This window comes from Sprattus sprattus (assembly GCF_963457725.1).
Source record: "Sprattus sprattus genome assembly, chromosome: 13".
NCBI classification, from domain to species: Eukaryota; Metazoa; Chordata; class Actinopteri; order Clupeiformes; family Clupeidae; genus Sprattus; species Sprattus sprattus.
Window position 1 is genome coordinate 4,604,779 of NC_137911.1, and position 26,872 is coordinate 4,631,650.

A 26,872-nucleotide genomic window follows, 5' to 3' on the forward strand; every position below is an offset into this window, starting at 1 on the left:
CATTAGGACCATACTTTCATATCTGCTGGCCCCATTGATCATGAAAGGCTAGATGACTACATGGTTACATGGCAGTTATTAGCCGGTAAACACTGGCAGTTGGCATGTTATAGGCCATTAAAGTACTACAACTACACTGATGTCAAATTAAGTGCACTCATAGCAATGTGTTATCCAAAGACAGGCTTGTAATGACAAAGATTTATTGACATGGCTAAAAAAACAGACAGGGTGAATTGTGAACAGTCTCTAATACTGTGGAAATGAGGGTTCAATCTTCTGGGCCCAAGCCATCAGGCCTCCGCATATATCCTTCACGCTAATGCAGTCTACCTCTGGGCCAGACATCTTCTCCAGGATCTGAACGGCTTTCTGGGAGTCATTGCCCTGTTTGCAAACCACATACACTGGGGGACAGAAAAAAGGACATTCATCAATAAAAACAACAATCTGATACTAATGTATGCCCGAACAGAAAATAATTGCCAGGGCACATATTAAGTTAGTGTTGTATGTATTTTGTCATGGCCTCCTCCGAAGTAGAAAGAGGAGATCAGTGGTTTAAAGATCTTGAGACTAAACCCTACCAATTTACGATTATGCAGACAAATCTTAGTGTGCCAACTTCCAAAGCCTTTCAAAATAGCAAACGAAAACAACACATCATTAATATAGTACACATTAACACCCTGAAAGTATACCTCCCACCCATAAAGTCTTCATTATTCAAGAGTGGGCCAGCTGTTCACCAAGATATTTCTGTGTTGGAAAAGAATTGCCTAGCAACACAGTCACCTCCACGGTCGCTCTGCCATCCGAGACAGAATAATTATCTGGCAAAAGCGCGTCTATAAAGGCTGTATTAGGTGGAGGAAACTCCGATTACACCTCTTTTGTGCTCTGAATATGGAGCTGCAATGGGGCCTTGGCGGAGCAAGAGAGTGCAGGTATTGGCATTAGTGTGGCGCGGTGGTTGTTATGTGCACGTGATGCAGCCGCTTTAACATGCATGGCTCAGTGACCGTGTTCTGCAGGAGCTCAACAGACTCTGACCCTCAGAGGGCTCACAACCTGCTGCCTCATACTTACTTAGGAGATGAGAGAGAGGCAGGAGGTGATGTCTGGTGCTCTACTTACATGATTTAGCTAGCTCTAAAATATGAATTCACACTGCATCTATGATCATTGAAGGGATCAACTAACCAGCCTGTAGTGGAGTACCCTGCTTGGTCTATACACACAGTAATATTATTCACCATGACCTTTTACCATGTGACTCCATACTGAGTTAAACTGAATTTAGTATGCACCGCTGTACTTCAAAGTGTGAGCAACTCCAGCCTCACAGGAACCCAGCTGAGCACTGGCCCCTTCTTACCTGGTACCTTTGACTGAGCACTGGACACTTCTTACCTGGTACCTGTGACTGAGCACTGGACACTTCTTACCTGGTACCTGTGACTGAGCACTGGACACTGGACACTTCTTACCTGGTACCTGTGACTGAGCACTGGACACTTCTTACCTGGTACCTGTGACTGAGCACTGGACACCGGACACTTCTTACCTGGTACCTGTGACTGAGCACTGGACACCGGACACTTCTTACCTGGTACCTGTGACTGAGCATCCAGCTGCTGTTTGAGATCTCTGATCCTCTCTTTGAGCAGGTCAATTTTTTCCGCTTTCCTGTCCTCTAGGCTAGCAAGGGGAATGTCTTACAGTTGTATAAGGAAACACAAACTTCAATAACAGAAGGCAAAAATGCACAGAAGGAAACATGTACAGCTGGTGTAACTTGGGCTAAAGGAGTTATTTTGTAATGAAATATCTGACTGGATTATCAAATTAAAACAGCTGGCACAAAAGAATGCTTAAGATCCATAACATGAATCAGTGGTTGCAAACTTCTTATGGCAAGGAGACAACCCTGCGACTCTCCCAACACCCCTCACCAAATAGGTTAGTTCCAGCCATAGTTGGTCGTTTGGGGTTCTGGGTTCCAAAGCAGGAGCGACTGCTGTAAGGACACCGTATGAGAGGATACTGAGGGACGACGGCAGGTGGCATATGTCCACTTCCACTGGTGGCCGGACATCAAGCAGGATGTGTGGGGCTGAACTGTCCACTATGGATTTATAGTCCTGTGGGAATAAATGGGCTGACTGTGCATTTTTATATAGTCTACTGGCAAAAACATACATACTCATTCTAGTATTAAGTACATGTGAATACAATATCTGTCACTTGGAATATTGTAAGCACTGAATAATATTAGTTGTCTCTACCACAGAAATATATAGCCAATGATGCACTTCTCAGTTAAGAGTAAAATGGAATCATGCAAATGGTTATGATGCATTTTTTTCTCAGCTTGAAATTATTGATAACTAGCATTTCTCTCAAATAAAAATTCTAATATGCCTGATAGACATGGCCATATATCTTGGCGCATTTTTCTGATGGATGGTTTCTTATTTAAAATGAATTGCAACCGCATGGATGAACAAATGAATGAATGAGGGAATGTATGAATGAATGAAAGAAAGAAAGAAAGAAAGAATAACAGTTTTAATATTAACTCATCACCTGCAAATTAGTGTTACAGTTTAAACTGTAGAGGTCATACCTGTACAGTGATCCTCTGTTCTTTTGACAGAAGGTTCAGTCTTCTACACTAAAATTTCAGAGGAGGAGAAACAGGGTGTTTAGAAATCAGTCAGGTAATGTTTCATTTACTCATGCAATGTATAATTTAAGCACACAGTTAAATTAGGTTACAGCAGCCTGACAGAGAGCCCTTTTGAAAGTACGGTAAGGATCAGTTCACACCCAAACCTGTTTCAGACTTCAATCATCTGACAACAATGGAGGGCTTGTTTGGGAATGCGAACATTACTGGCAAGCAGGGATGCCCGTCACTATCTCCCTTGATTCATTTCCGTAAGGATTATCAGAATTTAAAACTAGTGATCTCAAACATAACAAAGGTATCTTTTAAGGCTAAAAGTAGTTTTAAATAAACATCATATTCCCTCAACATCGTAAAAATAACTATGCATAATGCATAACTATACAAACATCACACCAAATTAGTACGTATTGCATTTCAGTGCCTGAGGAGATGCCAAGACAAATAAAACCACCACAGGAGAGGCACACACATAGCTGTTTTCAGTGGGTCTACAGTGTCCTCTACTGGGCATGGGCTGACCTGCACTTTAATTGATTGATTTTGTGTTCTTTTGTGACCAGTAGACAGGCACGTGCACAGATTGACCCCAAGTGGTGCTCAAGCACCAGCCCTTGTGCCCTGGTTGAGAAAAAGTGCCCTTTTTGCTAGAGCCCAATTTTGTTTTCATTCATCAATATTTTTAGAATACAAATTAGTCTGTCATCAATTTCCCCGGATGTGTTTTGATATCTGAGGGGGCATTTATTTCAGTTATTGTGAGAATTTCGCCCGACATGCTCCGCGGCATAGACATAGAACACGTATTCTATGCCTTTGCTCCACGGTGCTCACAAGCCCCCGCCGCTCCCCTCCCTCCTCATCCCCCACATCAGTGCTGAGCGGTAGGCAAAACCAGTGCAGCCTACTTCTTCACTGACCTGCAGCATCAGACAAACAGGTTTGTGCAATCCCCCGACGTTGTTTGTTATAAATTAACAACAACATTAGTGCTGCTGAAAACATTACGTCTGAAAACATAACTGGTCCGACGTTTCCTAAAAAAATAAACAAACAGCTAACTTGATTTCAAAGCATTGTCCAGCTGTTTACTGACGTTTGTCATGTTTAATGACATTATTTGTCTGAAAGTGCATATTTTGTGTTGTATAAATGCCGTTTAAACATTTTCGAAAGTATGTTGAATTTATGTTTATAAATGTCACGAGAATTCACAGCTAGAAAATACCAGGTAAACTATGCTAGCTCTCGATGTCGTGCTATCTTTGTCCCACATTGTTTAACGTGATATTTGTGTATCTCTTCGTGTTGCCCGTTTTACAACGATCAAACTTGTATGAGTAATTGCAGAGGGTGAAAAAGAGTAAAATAAGGGAAATGTAATCTAGCTGTCTAATTCTGCCAAGAGGAAACACAGGTTGAGAACAGCATAATTAGTGTAATGCTGCTTATGCTTTTACCTTCAGAAGTACAAATTATTATCCACAACATTGATTTATCTCATTCAAAAAATGTGCAGCATAATCCCAAAAAAGACAGACAGGGAAGGACAGGGAACTGCAGCAAGCTGCTCAGAGTAGCCGCTCACTTTTAACTTGGATTAGGCCATCAACGAGCCAATCAAATGAGGGAGAATCAGTTACCCTACTAATATATAAGTTGAAAATATCCTTCTGTTTTTTTTTAAATTATTATTATTATTATTCTTAATTTCATAAATCATTTTGGCGATGGGTGCCCTTTTTTTTTTTGAGCACCTGCCCCTCAAAATGTCTGTGCACGTGCCTGCCAGTAGACATAAGCAAACACTTGACAGAGTACCTTAAATACCGCTGTCTAAAAAAGTGGCCAAGTAAAAAGAATACAAATAGCTGACAATGAATGAATGTAGCCCCAAAGCCCTCTTCTCTAACCTTGTCAGTGGCTGCAGAGCCACAGAAGGTTTCATAGTCCTGCAGCTGAGTTACAGTTGGGTTCTCACCGCACACGGCACAGCCAGCCTGCTTGGGCCGCAGACGGATGGAGCGGAAGCGAGATCCTTGACCATCGAACATCAACAGCTGCTGCCCGTATGAAGCTGATGTGGCTGTTGAGGAAAACTCTCACAGACTTTTTCATTTCATTTTCATTGTGTGTGTGTGTGTGTGTGTGTGTGTGTGTGTGTGAGTGGTAAGGCACTCTGAAGGATACAACCCTGGCCAGAAGCAATTTTAAGAACTTCCAATGCCTGGAGACATCCCATAATTCCTGGTACTGACACAACAGAAAACACCCATCAACACCCATCAGTTCTCACAATATCTGACTTAAACAGCATGGACAAATGATGTGTAAATCCAAAATAATATATTATACAGAATATAAATACAAATACAGAGATTCAAATTGTTTACGGGGTCAAACTCACCCACACCAAGGACGCCGCCATCTGAGCAGTTGGTGACTGTCTCTGGAGGTGGAGGGACAGGGTACAGGCACCGGTAGCAGGGACCACCATTGTAGTTGTACACAGTGAGCTTGAAATACAATTGAGAATGTCTCGTACCTCCAAACTATTTACCACACCATGGTACTACTTATCCATGCCATTTGTGTCATGAGTTGTGTTGTCACATGTATGTAGTCAAAAGAGAATGTATTGTCCATAACAAGAGATGACTACCAGAACAGCACGGCTTTAGAGTAAACAAGTCAACTGTGTGTCTGTAAAGGATTTAACGGTAGAGTCTGCCATTCTGGCAATTGTTGAGCTCAACAGCCAATCAAATTACACCAGTCCCGTGTGTGCTTTTGAAGAAACGTGCTAATTGGCTGGAACTGTTTAGGGCTCAGTCTGGGGCAATATGTTTGTTTTCCCGTTTACAGAGCCAGTGCTGTGTACAAACACCAGAGTCTTCTGAGTGCACACACAGAACGGACAGCTAGAGGACTACGAGGAGCAATTCTCTGAATTTGACAAAAAGTGTATTGGATAAAAATCGCAGACTCCACTTGTAATGGTAAATTAAAGTTCTGGAGAACAAGAAGGAAAAGGATGATGGCTTCCATAACAGTTGATCAGCTCACCTGTCCTTCCATGCGCAAGGCACTGGCTGACACCAAGGGCTTCCCACTGAGCACACAGGCATCATTCACCAGGTACCTCGTGGGGACGTTATCTGAACAGTCAGCCACAATGTCATACATTTTATACAGGGTTAAGAAGTTAAATAACACAAAAAACACAACATAACCAAATATAGCCACAAATGCAGTACACAACACAATGAGCAATGAGTTAAGACTGGATGTGTGGATAGATATACTGTTTCACAATACAGTTTTATAAGTGTTTCATGGACCCTTCTTCCTCTCACTGTAGTTAGATAGAATGAAGGATACTGTTGTATGAGCTGTAAGGCGTTCTCAGAGGAAAGCTGGAGATTGTAAGGGACACACTGGACTGTAGAGTTCAGCCTACCATGGCAGAATGCACAAGTAAGACAATCATGTAAACAGAACAAAGTAATGACCAAACTAGATATTAAAGTTCACATATATTTATATAAATATTGGTTGTATTACAACAAGTAACTCCTTAAACTTAAAATGAAGTTGATGGTTCTTACAAACCAGGTCTGCATATAATGCACTACCATGATCAAAATGTCCCACTTTAAAACAATTTATTAAGTATGATCCACGACTACCTTCTGATGGCCTGAGCCGCAGAGTGGGATTTGGGCTGACCCTGGGTCAGTTCTGAGTGGAGGACCTGACGGTGCAGATTGCTGAGCTCGACCTCGTCATGGTCCAGCAGGCCAAGACGCCCTACAGATCAACCAAAGCGACCATTAGTGTCTCTGAACTTTTGCATGAGACTAAATATATCCACATATGTGTATCAGGTAGATTTCATTTATAGGTTGGTTAAGGTTATTGTGTTCTCAGTGTGCAATGCTCTACCGTGACATCATTTCAATATCATATACAGTACAAGGTTAATAAAACACTGGAATAACTACAAAACTCCAAGTGAAAGAGTGGCATATATCATCAAACCTATTCCTGCAGCTGCCAAATACTGTGCCAGTGGGCAGCCTAGTCCTCCGCAACCAACGACCAAAACCGACGTCTTCGATAATTTAAGTTGGCCTACCAAAACACAGCAATCATTTTGATTTAGCATTATGGGGCAATATACTGTGGCGTCATGCAGATAATTAAAATAAGGATTACGAATAAAGGGATCACCTTTTACACCAAGTTCCGGTAGTAGAAGTTGTCGACTAAATCGCATGATGTCTTCGTTAGTTAATGATGTTTTTGGTGTAACTGGGGCTAAAGGAGTTATTTTGTCGAGAAGATCATCCGTTGGGAAATCAGACAACTGCTACGGTAAAAGAGAAAGATCAGTCATTAGATCATTGAAGAGAGAGACCATTCATCAACATACCCTGTGGAGCAAGACCATCAATAGTCAATAGCAACAAACATCTGCAACATTGTTGCTGCATGTATGACACGCATCTAGTAGGCTCTCCATGAACAAAATGGGACCGTTACCTTTTCTAACTGAGCAAGTTTATTCCTCAGTATGACTAATTCTCTTTCCTTTTCCTGAAGTTGCTCCTTCAACTGCAAAACCTCCTCCATATTTTCAGTAGGCTAGCCTACGAATGAGAACAATATTTGGCATAATAGTAAGAAAACTGTACAGAGTCAGACATAAACAACTCGACACTCAGGGCAGTTCTGCATTTCCTGGTTGTACTCCCCACACCCACGTGGACTATTACCACGTGTATTACATCACATGACCAGAATGCGAGCGCGCGAGAGAGAGGGAGAGGGATAGCGTTCTTTCATACGATACTTTCTAACTGGTTTTCCATACTGTTTTTCACACTGAATTCACAATCACATAATTTCTTCTTATTTATCTTAAATCCAATTAACATTGACATTAGCATCCTGGGTTATTTAGGGTACACTTGAGAAAATGTAATACACTCTTACAGGCGTTAACCAAAAATACCTCGCAACATGTTACATCGTGAGCGAAAGACTCAGTGCAAGTGTGACGCATAGCGGCCGAATCGCGCTGTGCTCCTCAGGTCCTCCCTCATGTTCCTCACATGATCTTTGGATGAAGCCGAGGAGCTCACTAGGAATGTAGACTGAAAAGACATCGGAGAACATTTACAACCATGCATACTCTAGCAGTGATCTGCGTGTATATTGCAATAATCGACCACATCAGTGCTCAGGACGGCTTAATTCCTTGGACTCAACAGAAGGTAAGCTGTTCAAGTTTACATTCACAATATCATAACACTGCAGGTCTAATGTGATTCTATATGCATCGGCTTGTAAGATTGTTGCGAAATACACTGTAGTTCGAGTTGAGCTTCTGGACATTTTTGAAGAGTTCCATCATGTTCATATAATGTTTGATATGATTTACCAAAATTACCTCATGTATTGTAATGGGATTACGATTCAGGTTTTTATCAGGCTGTTATTCGGAGATCTGCCATTTACAAACTGTGTAATGCTTCAAGAGTAGGATGTGTTTCATGTTTTTTCAATTCGTACGAGATTTTTTTGTAAAACTTAATTGAAAAGCATTTGAAAACATGTTATTTCAAGTATTCCTTATTATGTAAAATATAAAAAAAATTATGAATTTGTGTTATCTGTTAGAAAGTCCATTCCAGTGTTCTCAAGATCAAGCTATACTGCATCTTAAACAGATTCAGTAGCTATAGACCCTGCTCATGTTATTCAGTCTCCTCAAACCCTTTTGTCCTGTTGCCATGGTAGCACACTCATCATTATTGAACCACCAATTGGAGATCTTTATATTTATAGGTTGAGAACGCTGTCCCTTTAACTCCATCTTTTTCATCGGTCAAATCCTCTTGGAGTCTTGGATTTATGTATAGACTTAATTGCTGTTCCTACTGATGATTCTAAGGGGTGACTGTATGCCTTCAGGCTATGTATGATATTTTGCATCACTACTTTCATATGAGTGCAATTTTGGGGTTTGCCAAATACGAAAAAAAGAGGAAGAGACTAACTATGGACAAAATATTCATTGGCCATCTTTTAATCACGATATTTGCTCTTGCATGTTGGTGGTTGGTGCCTCTCCGGTCTCCTTCCCTTGAGCTGTGATGTAATTCCCAGAGACAGATGAGTGTGAAGTAAGGCGAGTGCCTTGTGTCTGTGGTGCCTGACCTTTTCATTCTGAAGTCCCTCCAGACCAGGAGGACATGCTCCTCCATACATATCTGCCATCAGAACCTCTCCCTTCAGCTCCCTCATTCATTAGCTGGGACTCAGCAATTATCCCCAAACCAGATGGGGCCCTACTGCACTGCCTCTTGTGCAACTGGTTGACTGGTGATGCATTTGTGGAAAGTTTTGCTCCAGTTTTCTGCCTCCTAAACGTCAAACTAACACAAGCTTCCGCAAAAATCAATTTGAAAAAGCAGGTTGAACTTTGAAACCAAACAGAAACGATCTGATTGTCGTCAAGCTCGATCAATTCACACGTCTTGTCAAGAAGACTAGTGCGCAGTGCCATCTCCCATTCAATTTAGAATGTAGATCGTAGTTCTGTTCTGAGAATTTTTTTTGAATTCAGACTGATTCTATGCATTGGGTGCCATTTACAAAAAAAATATGGAATTCAATAATAACGGTAGCATAAATAAAGTATAAATAAAATGTGAACTTGCAATCTTTCATCAAATTCGGTCATTATTCACATAGACTGTGGGATCTCATGTTGTGCAGTGTGTGGTAAAAGGTTTTGCCAAGTTTTTTTGGCAACCAGGCTCTGAACCTCTGGCAAGTAGTATTGGCAGGATTACTCCACATTTATGAGGTTTGAGCAACTCTTATTTGGAAAAATAGCTGTGTGTATGCTGAATGCTATGCAGATCATTTTGATATGGCACAATCACGTACTATTCAACCTCTCACAGCGGCACATAGCACACATGATATTGTGTAACAGATTGTTAGAGCAGTTCACTTGCTTAGCCTGAAAGACATCAGTGAAGCATTGTGCAGTCTCAGATTCAGTACAAAACACTTACTTTGGGCACAATGTCATTCTGGACAGACATGAGTAGCCTCATGTTGGAGTACTGTAGGATTGAATAGACCTGATCCAATAATTATACTGCAGGACTCCATCCAAGATCACTTAAATGAACACCAATACATCCTAGGCTGAAAAGGTATCAGTCATGATAGAGTTAACAGAGGAGGTTGAGGCATTCCAGTTTCATTTTGACCATAAGGGGTCATAAAAAACACAATGTATTTTCAACATTTAAACTGAAAAAAAAGGAAAGCACTTTGCTAATCCCACTAATCTCACTAATTATTTTTGTCACGAATGTAAGAATTGTGAGACTGTGACTGTAGATGATGTCTGGAACTGTTATCTGGAACTGCTATTCTCCAGCCATATTTCCATTCATAGATCGCTGGATGTCAGCGGTGTTGGTCTTGGGGGTGCAGTGGATTGAGCTTTGTAGTCACACAGTTTGATTCCAGATAAACCAGCATAGGGATGATATGATTTACAATTGAGACCTTCAAGCACATGTATAGCAGTAGTGAATGATGTCTCTGGAAGACTCATCACAGTGTTACATCTTCTGTCAGGGCCATTACAGCACCAAAGGAGAGATAGAATGCTCCTTTATTGATGCAGGATTTTTATGTCGGTTTTGGATGTAGGCCCTATATAAAGTTATTAAGATAAAGATGATGAAATTAACTTCTCTGTCTCCTGTATTGGATTACATATGGTTTGGGTTCTTGGTTGTTATAAAACTGTCAACTTAAAAAAAAAATGTATAGCTATTTCATTGCCATAAAATGTACATTTGAAGATAATTACATGAGTGCAATAGTAAAGTAATAATAATTGATTTCCTGAATAATTCACATCAGTCATGATTATAGTTGGTTATATACTATCCTGCCATAGATAGTCATTGTGAATATGACTTGAATATGATCTTTTCATTTAGTGGACATGGACAGCATTGTTTGTACTGTCAGCATTGCTCAAGCTGTAGATCTGAAATCGTGTTCGTTGATGCAGCATGCCAGTGGTTATGTAGAAAGAGGAAGCAGTAAGTAGTTCCTCATAAATACTCTCCCAAATATCCTCTTTAGTGAATGGCCATATCAACTTGCAATTGAAATAACATTCCTACATTAATAGGTTAATCAGATGGAACATAAAATAATCCCAGAAAGAGGGCTCTTGGATATCCTGCTGGAATCTTCATTGCGTCTGTGTTCTAGTCACACTGAAAGAGTACAGAGATGTCTTTATATCAGCTCCTCAAAGTGGCCGACCGGGAATGTTCTCTTGCGCTTTAATAGTGTTGCGTTGTGTTGCATTGTTTTTATTCTGAAAATACAGAAATGTTTCTCAACATGATGAAAATGCTATTAACAGACAGTTTATATTATAATGGGAAGTACTATACCATCTTTTCACCCAGAATCACACCGTTGCAGTAGATCAAGAAACAGTGTAGATAATATGAATTGTGTGTACAACATATATGGAGATGATATGGCTACTGTATTGTGTACATTTTTGAGCTGGCAGGTTGAGCTGGAGTTATTTATTCCATCCATGTGGACATGTTCTACTTGGCATCCTGCAGGTGTACCATAAGCCCAGCACACTGAGCTCTGATGACCTGAAGAAAGTACTGGCCCACACTGACCTGACAGGCATGTGGCAGAAGGACCTGCAGCCCCTGCTGGTCACTCGCTACCCAGGCTCAGCTGGGAGCCTGGCAGTGCAGAAGGTGAGTCATGGGGACGTGTGAACTAGCCTCCCACTCAGTCACTCAATGGGATTGAATGCACAGTAAGTGAACCACAGTTTAAGGACACCTGAGGCAATATAGGTGTTACACTGTTCACAGTAGGGCCCAGGGTTTCATGGTTTCTTTAGGGTGTTTGCCATAAGGTCCCTAAACATGTGTGTTTGCTCGTGTCTGTGTCCAGCACATCAAATCCACTCTGAGTGGCCTCAAAGCAGGTTGGGATGTGAGCGAGGACTCCTTCCATGAACAGACCCCTTACGGCCGGATGCCCTTCACCAACATCATTGCCACGCTAAACCCTTCAGCCAAGCGCCGTCTGGTGTTGGCGTGCCACTTCGACTCCAAGTACTACCCTCCCCAGTGGCATGGCAGGGAGTTCCAGGGTGCAACCGACTCCGCTGTGCCCTGTGCCATGATGCTGGAGCTGGCTCGTGCCCTGGACCAGGAGCTCAAGTCGCTGAAGGTGAGGGGGTTTTGTTTCTGAATACAGAATAGAACCTTTCTAAATAAACCATAAAATGTAATCCTGTAAGGTCTGTTTCAGTACACAAGTGCTATGTGTTCATTTTTATTTCAGTTTTACGCAGGAAAAGATGTTCAATTCATTGTGCTATTGGTTGGGGAATTCTCACAGTGGCCAAACCTCTCATTGTCACATGCAAGTACTCATACCCAACAACCAAAGTATTATAAAAACAGGCTGCACTATAACCATCATATCCATACTTAACAATACCTCACAACAACAACAAAGATGCTTTTGTGATCCTTTCACTGAGGTTGTCAAGTGCACAACATCCTTTGTCCGTGGTTCATTGAATTAGGCCGATGCAGCCGCGTAATGTAGTTACGACAGGCCCTAGTGCATGCTAGTTGCTATTCATGAGGCGCACACACACAACATTGGCGTACATATATTTTAACAACAATGTGTTGGATTTTACCGTCGAATTAGTTACTTTGGCTATTGTATTGGCAAAGTAGACAACGAGAAAGCGATCAGAAACACGGATAGTGCTTTGACTCGCGTTAACTTAAACAGACTGTCAAAGACTGATGAAAGGCATAATTTAGTACGGCAGCACACACAGCAGCTTTACCCACATCTGAAAATCACATACACAATAAAAAAGGTGCTCGGCGACGACCTGACTCTTTGAAGGATAGGAGCTGTGCCTGTTGTGGTGGTCATTAGCTCGCAGGCAATGATGAGCTATATGACTAGGCAAAACATCTGTCTGACCACTACGTTTGGTGCACAACTCCTATCATTCAGGGTCTGCTTTAGAGCAGAGATTGCTTAGTAGTAGCAGTCTCTCAATATGCCAAGATGCTGACTATGGATGATCACTCCGTGTGCACTGCCCTGATATTGTTTCTGACAGCAACAGCCGAGCGTCCCTTTTCCAAATTGAAACTCATTATAACCTACCTGAGGAGCAGGAGCGGCTGAATGGTCTGGCTATCTTGTCCACTGAAAAAGCAAATCATGCATCACCACTTTTATGTTTGAAAGTCATAGTTTCGGCTTGCAGGTGTGCCTCAATTTAGACCTAAATATGTCTCTGGGCTACGGGCCCCCAAGACCCACAAGCCCAGGTGCGACCGTACCTGCTGCCCCCATCTATAGTTACTCCCCTTAGCCCCCTATAGTTACGCCCCTGGGCCCATGGCATCTCCTGAAGGCTCAACAGTTTTGTCTGCCGTCCCAGACCTACCCCCTCCATACTCACGATGGGTACGGACACATGCCAGCACCAGGGACAAAAACAGTTCCACCTCAGGACACACCTTGAGCCGTACCAAGAGACTTCCCCATAATAACCATGAGTGAAAGCCAGTCGAACTGGGTTCTTCAGCTACACATAGGCTCATTCGCTGGTAGCTCTAAGTATGCTATCTTCAGCCATAAAGAAAAGTGGGGTAAGATTAGCAGTTTTTTTTGCTGAAGTCGACCTATAGCAAAGGGAATATGAGACAGGACTAAATTAATGCAACACAAGTTCAGGATGTGTTCCATCGATTGAATCCTTAGCAGTGTGCCTAACTCAATTAGACAACAAAATAAGGGGTTATTCATTTTTAGGATGCAACCCTTATTTCAACAGAAAATATCTTTACTTATTATCCTGTTAACTTGAGGGGGTAAGATGAACCACCCTGTGAACTTGCCCCAGATTCTGGCTGTGTGTCAAATCGAGTACTTTATGAAGTACACTGCAATACACTGTGTAGTGCGCACAACGCACTTACATCTGAAGTGCGTTCCGTCATTGATTAGTCTTGTCTCAAATGGAATACTTGCCGGGATTGACAGACGCAAATCTGCCAGCCTTTTAACAATAGATCAGTGCGCCAGCTTCCTCCGGCCACCTGGAGATTTTAAACAAAGATGGCGGACTAAACTCTGCTGACGGCCGTGTTTTGTATGTAAATGTACATTTTTGGGTGTTTTCTCGCTTAGATATAACTGAGAATTAGACACTGTACTATCTGATAACACAGTTATTGTAACCAGCAATAATGGTTGAAGTGATTCGCGAGGCGTCATTCAGCCAACTTTCCAAACTGAAAAGCTGGCGAAAAGGCACCTCCTCTCCCTCTACGTAGCCAAGATGGCCCCTGTTTAGGGCAAGCAGTGTCTATCGTTTCACACTGCATTTTTTGACCGTTGGCCGGGCGCAATCCAGGTACTTTCAGTGCCCTAAATTCTGCTGGTTTTGTGAGTGTGAACGCCCTACGCCCTGAAAGTCAGTGTTTGAAGTGCGCAAGTATGCAATTTGACACACAGCCTCTTAATCGTGGTGCCCCACAGCCACCATTTTGGATACAGTGCTTAGTCTAGCAACCCAGTGATACACTTCTGCTAATTCACTTACATGTTTTTAGACACTGGCACCTAGTCAGCATATGATATAACCTTTTTAATAGAGATACATTACTTGTGATTTGAGACTGATTATACCCTCAACAAAAGCTTTGACAGAAAAAAATCAACATTGGTTTTTCTTCCAAATGTGTGCCCTAGGTATGCCAAAAAACTGACGTTTAGCATGCCAACTTCCAGAACATCCTTTGACAACAGGCTTCTTCACACAATACAGATTATTTCACATGTCCCCAAGTAGTCTGTGAGTGCCTCAGCCATAACCACTGACTTGCTTTTTCAGCAGCCTCAGACAACTACCAAATACCATATCCAACAGAAATGTTGTGGTTGATTTAGCTACAAATCCTCTAACATGTATCTCCTCCACTGGTCTTTTATGTGCTTACCAACCTTGTTTCCTAATGTGAGCTACCAGTTCAGCTTCATCCTTTCAAAGACTTCCCTTAATTGCATCTTCAAAGGGAGTTGTAAATAAAGTAATGATTATAAAGTAAACAATGTGCTCACACTCAGAATACAACACTATATATGGTCTCATAGCTATCACAACCAGGGGCGGCCCTAGCACATTTGGTGCTCTAGGCGAGCTTCGCTCCTGGCCAATCAGCCCAGTAGCCTACACCATGAGTCGTCAGCAGCCAGCCCCAAGACCAATTCTGGCCCACCAGCGCTTTTTTGGAAAAAAGGAAGTTTCTTTTGTGGTTGATGCAGCAATCTGTCTTCCAGTAAAGTGCGCAATCTTTTTTCCAGTAAAGTGCGCAATATTTATTCCAGTAAAGTGCAGTAACGAAGCACGTGCAGATCTGAAGAGAAAAAAAGACTTGTGATTTCACTTGAAATTCATCATCTTTGAAGCTTAGCTGTGTTAGCTAGCTGTCTAGTCCTGCAAGGTAGCAAACGCAGTTTGAAGAAAGCATACAGAGAGAGAGGGCAATAGGGCCAGAGAGCAACTTTTTCATGTCCCACCCCTAGGAATTACTCTCTGAAATGTTACCATGTATTGTCCCCCCCTACAAAGAAATGGGATCTCCGCCTCTACTCCGGCCACGCCCCCCTGTTCAACTGTTTATGGACACACTCACACCTTCACGTCATCTTCCCAATCGCTTGCAAATAATGTTTTCTTATTCTTCTAAAAGTGAATCTAAAATGATAAAACAAAAGTGTTCACGGAAGTACGAAATATTTGTTATGGCCTTTTATTACTAAATATTAAACACAACACAATGTCAAAATGGCACGGACTTTATGCCCTGCTACAGGTTATCTTGAACATACTGTGTTACCGTCACACACCTGTATAAAGTCAGTCCAGACAGAGAACAGCGACATGCAATAAGAACAGTAAGGAACATTGTTAGGGAACATTGTTGAGCGCTAGTGCATCACTCAAGGAAAAGCATGCGCCCACCGCAGGGCATTATGGGGCAACTATGCCGGCACGTTACAGTATGTATCCTATATCATTATTTGTTAAATGTAGCTATTATGTAGTTATCAAGTATTTTGGTGTATTTGGACAGCCTGACATACTTTTTTCATTCCAAGGAGCCATAGCTCTTGATTAGTTAAATCATGTCTAATTGAACTGGCTAGCTCGCTCACACTATATTTGTAGTGTTGTTGCACTGGCTATTGGCTTTATAAGCGATCCCTATTTTATTCATGTCTTTTTTGTATAATGTAGAATAAATGGACATATCATTTTTTGATATAGCCTATACCGCCTCTATAGAAAGCTCAAAAAACTATGTGACAGGGAGTAGGAAAACTTTCAATGATAAGGTACATCTTTTCTTCTTAACTCCACTAAAGTACCCGGGCAATTCACGCATTCATTAACGTTTTCTTATCTGGAATTCATTCTAGGCTAGGAACAGGATTTAAGGATTTACCTTTGTCCTTGGCACGTTTTTCATCTTCTTCCTTTCTTTTCTTCTTAAATTGCGCCCCGGATGGCTTTAGCTTCTTCATTATTTCGTTATTCAAAGTTTCTTGAACACACACACACACTCTAACCAAACGCCTCACTGTGCTAGCATGTTCTGACAACACCAAGGAAGAATGTACCCCTTCCGTTTTCGATTTTTGGCTCATTTTACCCTAATGTTAGATTTATTTTTTAATGTAAAAAAAATGGTTGGGGATATAGAAGGGGGAGTTTTTTTGTTTTTGCTGGCCGCAGGTTTTTGCGCCCCCTCTGAGTGGCGCCCTAGGCGACCGCCTATACCGCCTGTAGGAAAGGCCGCCCCTGATCACAACAATACACTGTGGAACTTGAAGTTGCCTTCCACATCAGCCAGCAATCTCTAATCTCCTTTCCCAATTTGCCAACATTGTTTGTTCTGTTTGCCTAGTGTTCACTTTTCTGTGACTCACACAAAAGACTTTCTATTGCCCCTGTCATTAACTGCCAAAGAATTACTGGTAAACTCAACTCATCTATTCTCTAGAAACACCCCAATGATTTAAAATCTGATCATATCTCCAGGTTTAGCAACCCTGGGTCAAGCTAGGTTTCCTAGCAGACAGAATGTTACTGTAAAGTATGTTGGCAAAGCTGATATACCTCAGAACATTCACTTCTGTTTTCTTATTTTATGCTGTGTACTTGCAAAATATAAGGATACGTAAACGACTGATGATAAGAATGGTGAATTAGAATGTCCATGACCTGATAAAAGTTTTCATGTCAGTGCCTCATGATAGGGGTGATGCATCACTTGTTCAGATAATTGATTACATTTAGGAAGGAAACTGACCTCAGAAGGATGTCTATGGAAATAGCCTGTCTCATGAAATAGAAAGGATTTCCCCTAGTAATCAAAGTGTATTCAATGGGGTTATGCTCCATCAGGCTTGACCCACTGCAATTACCCAGAGAGAAGCAGGCACTTGTAAATGTAAGCTGGTAAATCTTAAACATTCACCACTACTTACTGCTTTTAATGGGATGTGAACAGCACTCGTATTTTTTCTTTCTCATATTGGGCTCAGTCATTTCATTGTAAGAAGAGGAAATGTTTCATACAAGCTCTGCTTCTGTGTTGTAAGTGGTGTGGTCTGCAATCAGAATATCTGTTGTGGGTACAGCCCAGGCATGTACACAGACATTTTGGGGGGCAGGTGCTCAAAAAAAAAAAAAAGGGCACCCATCGCCAAAATTATTTATGAAATTAAGAATAATAATAATAATTAAAAAAACACAGAAAGATATTTTCAACTTATATATTAGTAGGGTAACTGATTCTCCCTAATTTGATTGGCTCGTTGATGCCCTCATCCAAGTTAAAAGCGAGCGGCTAGTCTGAGCAGCTTGCTGCAGTTCCCTGTCCTTCCCTGTCTGTCTTTTTTGGCATTATGCTGCACATTTTTTGAATGAGATAAATCAATGTTGTGGATAATAATTTTTACTGTTTTCTGAAGGTAAAAGCATAAGCAGCATTACACTATGCTGTTCTCAACCTGTGTTTCCTGTTGGCAGAATTAGACAGCTAGCTTACATTTCCCTTATTTTACTCTTTTTCACCCTCTGCAATTACTCATACAAGTTTGATTGTTGTAAAACAGGCAACACGAAGAGATACACAAATATCACGTTAAACAATGTGGGACAAGGATAGCACGACACCGAGAGCTAGCATAGTTTACCTGGTATTTTCTAGCTGTGAATTCTCGGGACATTTATAAACATAAATTCAACATACTTTCGAAATTGTTTAAACAGCATTTATACAACACAAAATATGCACTTTCAGACAAATAATGTCATTAAACATGACAAACGTCAGTAAACAGCTGGACAATGCTTTGAAATCAAGTTAACTGTTTGTTTATTTTTTTAGGAAATGTCGGACCAGTTATGTTTTCAGACGTAATGTTTTCAGTGGCACTAATGTTGTTGTTAATTTATAACAAACAACGTCGGGGGATTGCAAAAACACCATCATTACCTGTTTGTCTGATGCTGCAGGTCAGTGAAGAAGTAGGCTGCACCGGTTTTGCCTACCGCTCAGCACTGATGTGGGGGATGAGGAGGGAGGGGCGCGGCGGGGGCTTGTGAGCACCGTGGAGCAAAGGCATAGAATACGTGTTCTATGTCTATGCTGCGGAGCATGTCGGGGTGAAATTCTGACAATAACTCAAATAAATGCCCCCTCAGATATCAAAACACATCCGGGGAAATTGATGACAGAGAGACTAATTTGTATTCTAAAAATATTGATGAATGAAAACTAAATTGGGCTCTAGCAAAAAGGGCACTTTTTCTCAACCAGGGCACAAGGGCTGGTGCTTGAGCACCACTTGGGGTCAATCTGTGCACGTGCCTGGTACAGCCGGTATGTAATTAAAAGCTTGCCATTATCTAGATGTCTGCTTATCATGCATAATAAGGTATGTGCTTTTAATTTACCTTCCTCGAATAGCTCATTTGGTTTGCTGCCAAGTTAGTTTTGTAACTTGTATACTTTTATAAATGTATTCTAATGAACTTTTATGTTCATGCTCATCACTAGCAGGTAATGATACTATGGACACTCTTTGTTCTACACTGAGCTCTCGTCCACACTTTGACCTGCCATCAGGCATGTAGTCAATGCTTCGCTGATTTGGGGAACAATCCTACATCATGTAATACTCCAGACAGTCTTGGTCAAACTCGTGGGAAACTTCCCGTGCTTTATTGTTCAAACAAGCATATAACAACCGAGTTGCTGTTTCAGCCACAACTCACGCTTTTAACTAGAAATAGACAGCACCAACTTACTATCTCTCATCTTCACTCTCACACCTGCACACGCACACACTCACGCGCACACACTTAACTCCACCCCCTAAATCCCCCTAAAAGGCACACAACATTTCAGGAAACCTAACAGGCACAGAACACAATATCACAGGATATTACAATCATTTAAACAGGTTGGGGCTATTTTTTCGGTTAAGAAAGTTTTACTAGACCTATTCCTTTCTTGCCTTTTTGTCAGATTGTTGAAAATGATGTCTTCAATCAAGGTACTGACTTCCTGTCTCAGAATAATTTGCTAGACCCTAAGCAATGTGGTTTTAAGAGTGGTCCTTCTACTGAAACAACTCTTTTTGACTGAGGCAATGAGAGCTGCTTAGTCATCAGTTCTGATTCTACTAGTCCTGTCAGCAGCCTTTGACACAGTGAACCATAACATCGACCTCTACGCTGTTGAACTGGGAATTTTAGGGAAAGCACACAGTTGGCTGGATTCGAACCACAGTGGACATTCATTCAGTGTGTTTTGGCTGGGACAAGTGCGAAAATCTCTTCGCCTCTCCACTGGTGTAAATATTGTGGTACCACAAGCTGGGCTGGTGGTTCCACTAGGTTGGAATGGGAGTGAATTACCTCAAAAGGCCTATACGGGGCAGGCTCTAGGACCCTGGGGAGGTGCTCTGGGGACTAGGAAGGTCAGGTCACTGATTGCAAGCTCAGGTGCAAATGGTTAGAGTAGGTTGGCACCTGAGCAGGAACGAGTTTGAAAAGAGTTGAGAGTGGGGACAGACCACCGTTGGTATGATTTAAGTTTGGAGCAACTGTTTTGCCTTTGAAGAAGTTTTATGTTTGACTTTTTGTTAGTTAATAAACCAAATTCCTCATTTGAAAGCATTTTTGCCTGCTCTGTCCAGTGATTACGCACTGCCCTACACCCCGCTCAGTGGTAAAGCCTCTCATGATGCCACATGTGGTGGAGAATGCGGGCAAGAGGGCGTAGGTGCTAATGAGCAGAAGTGAAGGAATCGACAGCTTGGTGAAACTTTTTCCAGGACTTCACACAAGCTGAACGAAAAAAAACGAAATGGAGGAACTGGTGAAGATGCTGTTGGAGAGCCAGACGGCCCAGCTGGAGACCAGTGCAGCCTTGCTACAGATGCAGCGGATGGACAATCCGTCTGAAGCTGACCTACAGGAGGTTGCGAAGAAGCACGCCCGGTCTGATGAGATGTTTGAGAGAGTCCAGGAGAGGCTAACTCAGATGAGCAGGGCCGGAGCATTTGAAATGACTGCCACAGGGAAACGTCCGGCAGAGGTGTTCAAGAACCAACAAGGGGCTGAAGGGCAGAAGGTAAGAGAAATGCTTTCTGCCGTGATTCAAAAGGTGCAGCCTGAAGCTGACCAGGTCTGGGAGGCACTGCCTGAGATTGCCGAAGAAGGGGCAGCAACGCTGGCCAGCACCAAAGAGCTGGTGGTCCTAGGGAGCGATGATGAATGTGCCGATGATGAAGAGTATGACAGCGGTGGTGATGAAGATTTCGATGTTGATGAACATTATGTCGATGAAGAGTATGACCGTCACGGCTGTGTTGAAGATGTTGATGTTGGTGAAAATGATGTCAATGATGATGAAGAGTATGACAGTGACTGTGAGGTTGAAGATGCTATTGACAAAGTTACTGTTGATGAAGATGATGATGATGCCGTCGATGAAGCTGGTGGTGAGGAGTATGACACAGACGATGATGCCGACCTCGGTGAAGAGGGGGACCAGACAAGCGTGGCTGCCCCTGCCGAGAGGAGAGAGATGTGCCTGTTCACCGGCTACCAGCACAGAGTGGTAGTAGCATGTCCCACAGTCGAAACTTCCAAAGAGAGGGGCCCCTTTGAATTAATTGAAGAAGGCAAATACAGCGCAGCCAAGGGCAAAGCTAGCTTCGAAATGGTCATTGAGAAGATTCCAGTGAAGCACAGCTGCAGCAAGAACCTCGACATCCATGAGGCACAGGTGGGCTGGTCTCTGGCCAATGGCAGCCTTCGGTTGGGTGAGGAAGAGCACTCCAGTGTTTACTCCAGCAGGGTCAAGAAGTCCACCAACAGCGAAACTGAGGGCTATGGTGAGCCCGCGGCACGTCTTGATGCACAGAGACTGAACGCTCAGAACGAGCAAAAGAGACAGAGGGTCCACGACCGGAAGGGGGATGGATAGACTCCAAGGAAAAAAGAAGCTGGACAGACAAACTGGGAACTGACACAGGGAAGAAACGGACTTGATAATTGTTAAAAAAAAGAAAAAAAAAAAAGAAAGTACCCTCAATGAAGAGGGGGGGTGGGAAGGACATTTTGTGTTTTGTTGTTAAATAACCTATTGGGGTCCTGAAAAGTGTTATGTAAGGTGGTTTTGTGCTTAGCTTTGGATAATCGAATTAAGCCCTTCTTTAACCTCCCGGGAGGGGCATGAAGTTGAGGGGAAGGGTATGTGGTACCACAAGCTGGGCTGGTGGTTCCACTAGGTTGGAATGGGAGTGAATTACCTCAAAAGGCCTATACGGGGCAGGCTCTAGGACCCTGGGGAGGTGCTCTGGGGACTAGGAAGGTCAGGTCACTGATTGCAAGCTCAGGTGCAAATGGTTAGAGTAGGTTGGCACCTGAGCAGGAACGAGTTTGAAAAGAGTTGAGAGTGGGGACAGACCACCGTTGGTATGATTTAAGTTTGGAGCAACTGTTTTGCCTTTGAAGAAGTTTTATGTTTGACTTTTTGTTAGTTAATAAACCAAATTCCTCATTTGAAAGCATTTTTGCCTGCTCTGTCCAGTGATTACGCACTGCCCTACACCCCGCTCAGTGGTAAAGCCTCTCATGATGCCACAATATTTACCATTGAAAATGAAAAACTGAGCTCCTTGTATTCCCAGCTAATCTGACTATACCACAGAATATTAAAATCAAACATGCCACTGGATAGGCACCAGCGTATTTGAATGCTTTGATTCAGCTCTATTCCTCCTCTTGAGCACTTCGCTCCTCTGATAAGTGTCTGTTGTGTTTGCAACTTCTCTCAGCAGCAACAGAACGGAGTCAAGACTACTTTCATTTGTGGTATCTCTCTGGTCACAGGACCTACCTACTGCTGTGTGTTCCAGCGACAGCCCTGGGACATAAAAACTCACCTTTTAAAATAGCATTTGTCTAATTAGTTGATTTGTTTGAGGCAAACTTCATAAATATAGGGATTGTTTTGCTTTTTGGTATTTTTATTATAGTGATCATTGATACTTTCAAATGATAGTTAACAATGTTTTATTAATTTCATTTAAATATGCTAATAACCTATTTTTCTTGTTTTTACTGATTTTAAAAAGTCACTTTAGATAAAAGCGTCTTCTAAATATTGTAACTATAGCTATACCTGTCTATCATTGTTGGTTGTCATCCCAATGTTATGAGAATGTTTAATATAAGAAAGTCTGCTGGTTTATATGCAGTCAGGTTAATATATGCTTGGCAGACATTGAGCCAGCCCCAGTGACTCATGGATATATAGAATGTGGCTTGTGTAAATGCATATGAATTTTCCTCAAAGTCTGTCTTTTTGAAAAGTAGTAGTGTGGTAGTAGCTTATAGTATTTTCTGGAAGCAAAAGAAAGGTTATGGGTTGTCTCAGTGTGATGATATAATTTGTACCCTACTACTCAGAGCGGCCTCCGTGTAGCTTCACTGCTTGAGGACTGCCTCAGAAAGGCTTGACTGTGTAGTTCAAATATACCATTCCACTGGCACACTGACCTCCTGAGGCTGGACTCTGATTGGCACACTGACCTCCTGAGGCTGGACTCTGATTGGCAGTGGTTGCCCTGAGGCCGGACTGGAGAGTGGGGATCTGACAGCCCTGTCAATAACATACACTCCCTTGGGTACACAAAGCAGAGAGGTGGTTTTCAGTCATGTGAGATCAGAGGAGTCAGGCATGTAGTCATTTTTTGAAGCAGTAATTATGTCAACCAGTAGATGGCAGTATTGATTTAACAGTTGTTTTGATCACTGTTTATTTGCAAAGGTGTTATGGCTCAAAATGGCCATCTGCTTTAGTGAAAATCTACGATATTCCATACATTTTGTCCTGAATTTGTGTGTGAACATGTATTGTTGAGTGATGGAATACATACATGTGTTGGTGAAATATTTAATTTTTATGAAATATGTGTGTGTGTGTGTGTGTGTGTGTGTGTGTGTGTGTGTGTGTGTGTGTGTGTGTGTGTGTGAGTGTGTGTGTCTACTCTTTCTGTTCTCTCTCTCTCATCTGTCTCCCTTCCTCTTCCTGTCAGGACTCTAATCAAGGCCTAACCTTGCAACTGCTCTTCTTTGACGGTGAGGAGGCTCTGTTCCAGTGGAGCGCCACAGACTCCCTGTATGGTTCACGGCACCTGGCCCAGAAGATGGAGGAGACCGCCCACCCTCCTGGAGCCACTTACTCTAACCAGCTGAATGCCATTGTAGGTCCTATTTTTCATCATTTGACAGCCATGAACACACATAAAAGACACATACATGTTTGTGTGTGATTGGTTATGTGTGTGTGTGTGTGTGTGTGTGTGTGTGTGTGTGTGTGTTAGGGGTGGGGAAAAAAATTGATTATTCGATTTTTCTCGATTCTCTCTCGATTCAGAAAAGTTCATAATCGATTTTGTAAAATAAACTTTTTTTTTTTTTTACACATCCATTTTATGTTGAAATGCAAGGTGCATCGATTATTTGATTGTTCATAGAAAGTCAAAATTGTGACAAGGAAAAGCTTTTTCTGTAATAAAAAACAGAGAAGGTAATTGATCTGTTGATTTTCTTTAATTATCAAACACAAAGTAGGAAGTGTAGCAAAGACTCTGAGTAGCAAACTCGAATGTTTTAAAAGTCGAAATGGATTGATAATCGTTTTATCGGTTTAGAATTGATAATCGATAATCGTTTTTTTTTTCTTGTAACAATTTTGACTTTCTATGAGCAATGAAATAATCAATGCAGCTTGCATTTCAACATAAAATGGATGTGTTAAAAAAAAAAGTTATTTTTTTAAATTTCAAAATCGATTTAAAATCGATAATCGAGAGATTCCCACCCCTAGTGTCGGTGTGTGTGTGTGTGTGCCTTAGTATCCATCTTCGATACGTTCTTACAGATGCTTGCTTTTGGTCCTTTTCTTCTTGCTGGTACAGTTCTCCCCCTGTGGTGTATTGAGTTACTCTTAGTATGGTGGGGGGGGTCATTATTGACTTCAAATTTCAAACATTATTTGCAGCAAGCCTGACACTAATTCATGTTTCATTTTGTGTACAGTAAGTACCTGTGTAACTTCACTTTCTTCTAACAAACTAGGCACTCATCTCATGATTCTCCATGTTTAAGAGGTCAAGGCCACCCAAAGGTGACATTATCCTTCACATAAAAGGGCAAGTGGAAGTAGAGACTCTGTAGGCTTATCTCCTGGCTGTTTGGAAGGCTATCCCACCCACATCTGAGGCAATGCCGAATAAAACCCTTTTCCTCCTCCAGTCTGGGCTGCCAGTCTCAGTCTGTCCTCTCCTGTGTCCCAGGATCTGTTTGTGTTGCTGGATCTGATTGGAGGCCCGTCTCCACGCTTTGGAAACCAATTCTCCAACACGGCCAGATGGCTCACCAGGTTGCAGAACATCGGTGAGCGCTCCCCTCATCTGTTGTGTTCTTCTCCGTCTCTGCCTGTGGCTCAGCATTCTCTCTCGTGCTGTCAATCACCCAGCATGGTCGTCTTTGTTCTTGTGTAACCTGACCCAAAGCTAAAACCATCCTGGCTCTAGGTTCAGTGAACAGGCAGTGCAGGCTCTGATCATTTCCTTGTAGTGTTATTGTTGGGAACATCTGCCAAATGTGAATGTGTTCACATCACATCCTTCTCTCTCGCTCTGAGGATGAAACACTTGATTGATAGTGATCTGTCTCCTGTGATGTCTCCTTGCCTCTACAGAGCATCGTCTTCATAACCTGGGCCAGCTGGAGGATCACCCAGATGAAGCCCAGTACTTCTGGCCAGGCATGCCAGTGGGCCCCATCCAGGATGACCACGTGCCGTTTCTGCACAGGGGTAAGGCACACACTCACTCTCATCTCTGATCTCTCGTCTCTGACCCTGTGTGATCACAATACCGTACCAAATTGGCCAGTAATCATAAAACCGATCATATTATCCAGTACTTTTTACTTTTTTTTTTTGCTATTTTAATATTATAATGATTTGTCAAATTTCTATACATGGTCTTTTGAATGCTCCATATGTCAAGTGTTTGGTCAAGGCTTATATGAACAGATACATTGGCATTAACCAAGGCTATACACTGATGTATGTAGTTTGAGGCTCCCAGGTCCAGGTATTACCTGATATTGTGGAATGACATAAGCTGGTCAGTACGTCAGGAGCCCTGTGTCCTCTCGATTGAGTGAATTCATCATTATGATGTAATCTCCTCCATGTTCTCCTCAGGAGTGCGGATACTCCATCTCATCCCCACACCCTTTCCCTCCGTCTGGCACACTTTTGAAGACAACGAGCAGAACCTGGACCGTTCCACCATCCAGAACCTAAACAAGATCATGCAGGTCTTTGTCCTGGAGTACCTCAACATGTGAACTACAACTCCCATCCCAGGTTTCCTGGTTCCTCCCAGGGTCTCTTATGCCTTCGCATATCCAAACTTCGCAAACTTCTCGTAGTCTTCTAGAAATGCTCTGTCCTCACAGAGAACTCACAGCTGTCATCATAGCCAAACCTGGTTCTGGGTCTTGGTCTGTCTGTGTCCAGAATAAGAGATCTGGGCTCACAGCTACCCTCCAGGACCTGAACAGGGAGCTTGTGGTATACAGGGTCCTCTCTGTCTTTCCTTCCAACAGTGCTGTCTTTATGCCCTCTCATCCTTCGCCTGCCACAGAGCTACCTTTGTGCTTATGCTAACATCCATCCCCACAGGAATCAGCAGGGGGAAAGTGAAGGCCTGAAAGTTTAGAGCGCTTGTCCTCGTCCTCCTTGTGATGATGCAGTATTCCTGTGTACTTTGTGTTTAACCAGCTTTAGCGATGTGCTGTGAAAAATGAAATGGAATGAATCCAAAGTAGCAGAAACTGAATATGAAATTGTAGTTATCTGTTATGTGCGGACATGTACATTCATGTTTTCTTGCTATTGTCATGTTATTTTGTTTTAGATGCTTAACATCTTGATAAGGTTTTATGGTAAATTAGTAGGGTACAGTTACTGGCGACTATAAATATAAGTACAGAACATCTATCATTAGCATTTGACATTTAGTGGAAAAGCAAACATGAACTCTGTGATGTATGATCAAGTTTAGGAACATCTTTTTGGACCCCACTGTGTCTCTAGGAAATGCTAATGATATAGTAAGTGAGTAAGATGCTACCTTTGTTAAAGCCATCTTTCTCCAGTAAGATCCTATGTGGCATGTAGTTGCTAATAGCTGCTAATGTATCACAGTGATTATGAACGCACCTGTTCAGCGTGGGAACCTGCTTATGTACCTTTTCAGGACAAGTTTATCCAGGAATGTTGTGTTTTTATTGATTCCTTCCTGTGCTGCGTCCCCAGGTGGCATTACATATCGAGGTCAAACTGTCAATCTCTTCAAAATGAGCAATCCAGCCAA

The 26,872-nt window shown here is 42.2% G+C and overlaps 2 protein-coding genes across 2 annotated transcripts; one reads left to right on the plus strand and one right to left on the minus strand.

The window, feature by feature from the left end:
* Window positions 1-200: 200 nt before the first annotated feature.
* Window positions 201-7,402, minus strand: mocs3 (molybdenum cofactor synthesis 3). Its single transcript, XM_080850652.1, has 13 exons — window positions 7,238-7,402; window positions 6,926-7,061; window positions 6,734-6,826; window positions 6,382-6,502; window positions 6,074-6,148; window positions 5,759-5,876; window positions 5,100-5,208; window positions 4,883-4,945; window positions 4,606-4,769; window positions 2,630-2,677; window positions 2,048-2,144; window positions 1,610-1,717; window positions 201-407 (listed from the first exon to the last, which is right to left on the minus strand). Exons 1-13 carry the CDS (start codon window positions 7,325-7,327, stop codon window positions 250-252), a joined length of 1,380 nt encoding a protein of 459 aa, XP_080706778.1. The 5' UTR covers window positions 7,328-7,402; the 3' UTR covers window positions 201-249.
* Window positions 7,403-7,858: 456 nt separating this feature from the next.
* On the plus strand, window positions 7,859-26,858 carry qpct (glutaminyl-peptide cyclotransferase). Its single transcript, XM_080849853.1, has 7 exons — window positions 7,859-7,971; window positions 11,383-11,529; window positions 11,732-12,013; window positions 23,513-23,680; window positions 24,776-24,875; window positions 25,183-25,299; window positions 25,696-26,858. Exons 1-7 carry the CDS (start codon window positions 7,882-7,884, stop codon window positions 25,839-25,841), a joined length of 1,050 nt encoding a protein of 349 aa, XP_080705979.1. The 5' UTR covers window positions 7,859-7,881; the 3' UTR covers window positions 25,842-26,858.
* Window positions 26,859-26,872: the final 14 nt, after the last annotated feature.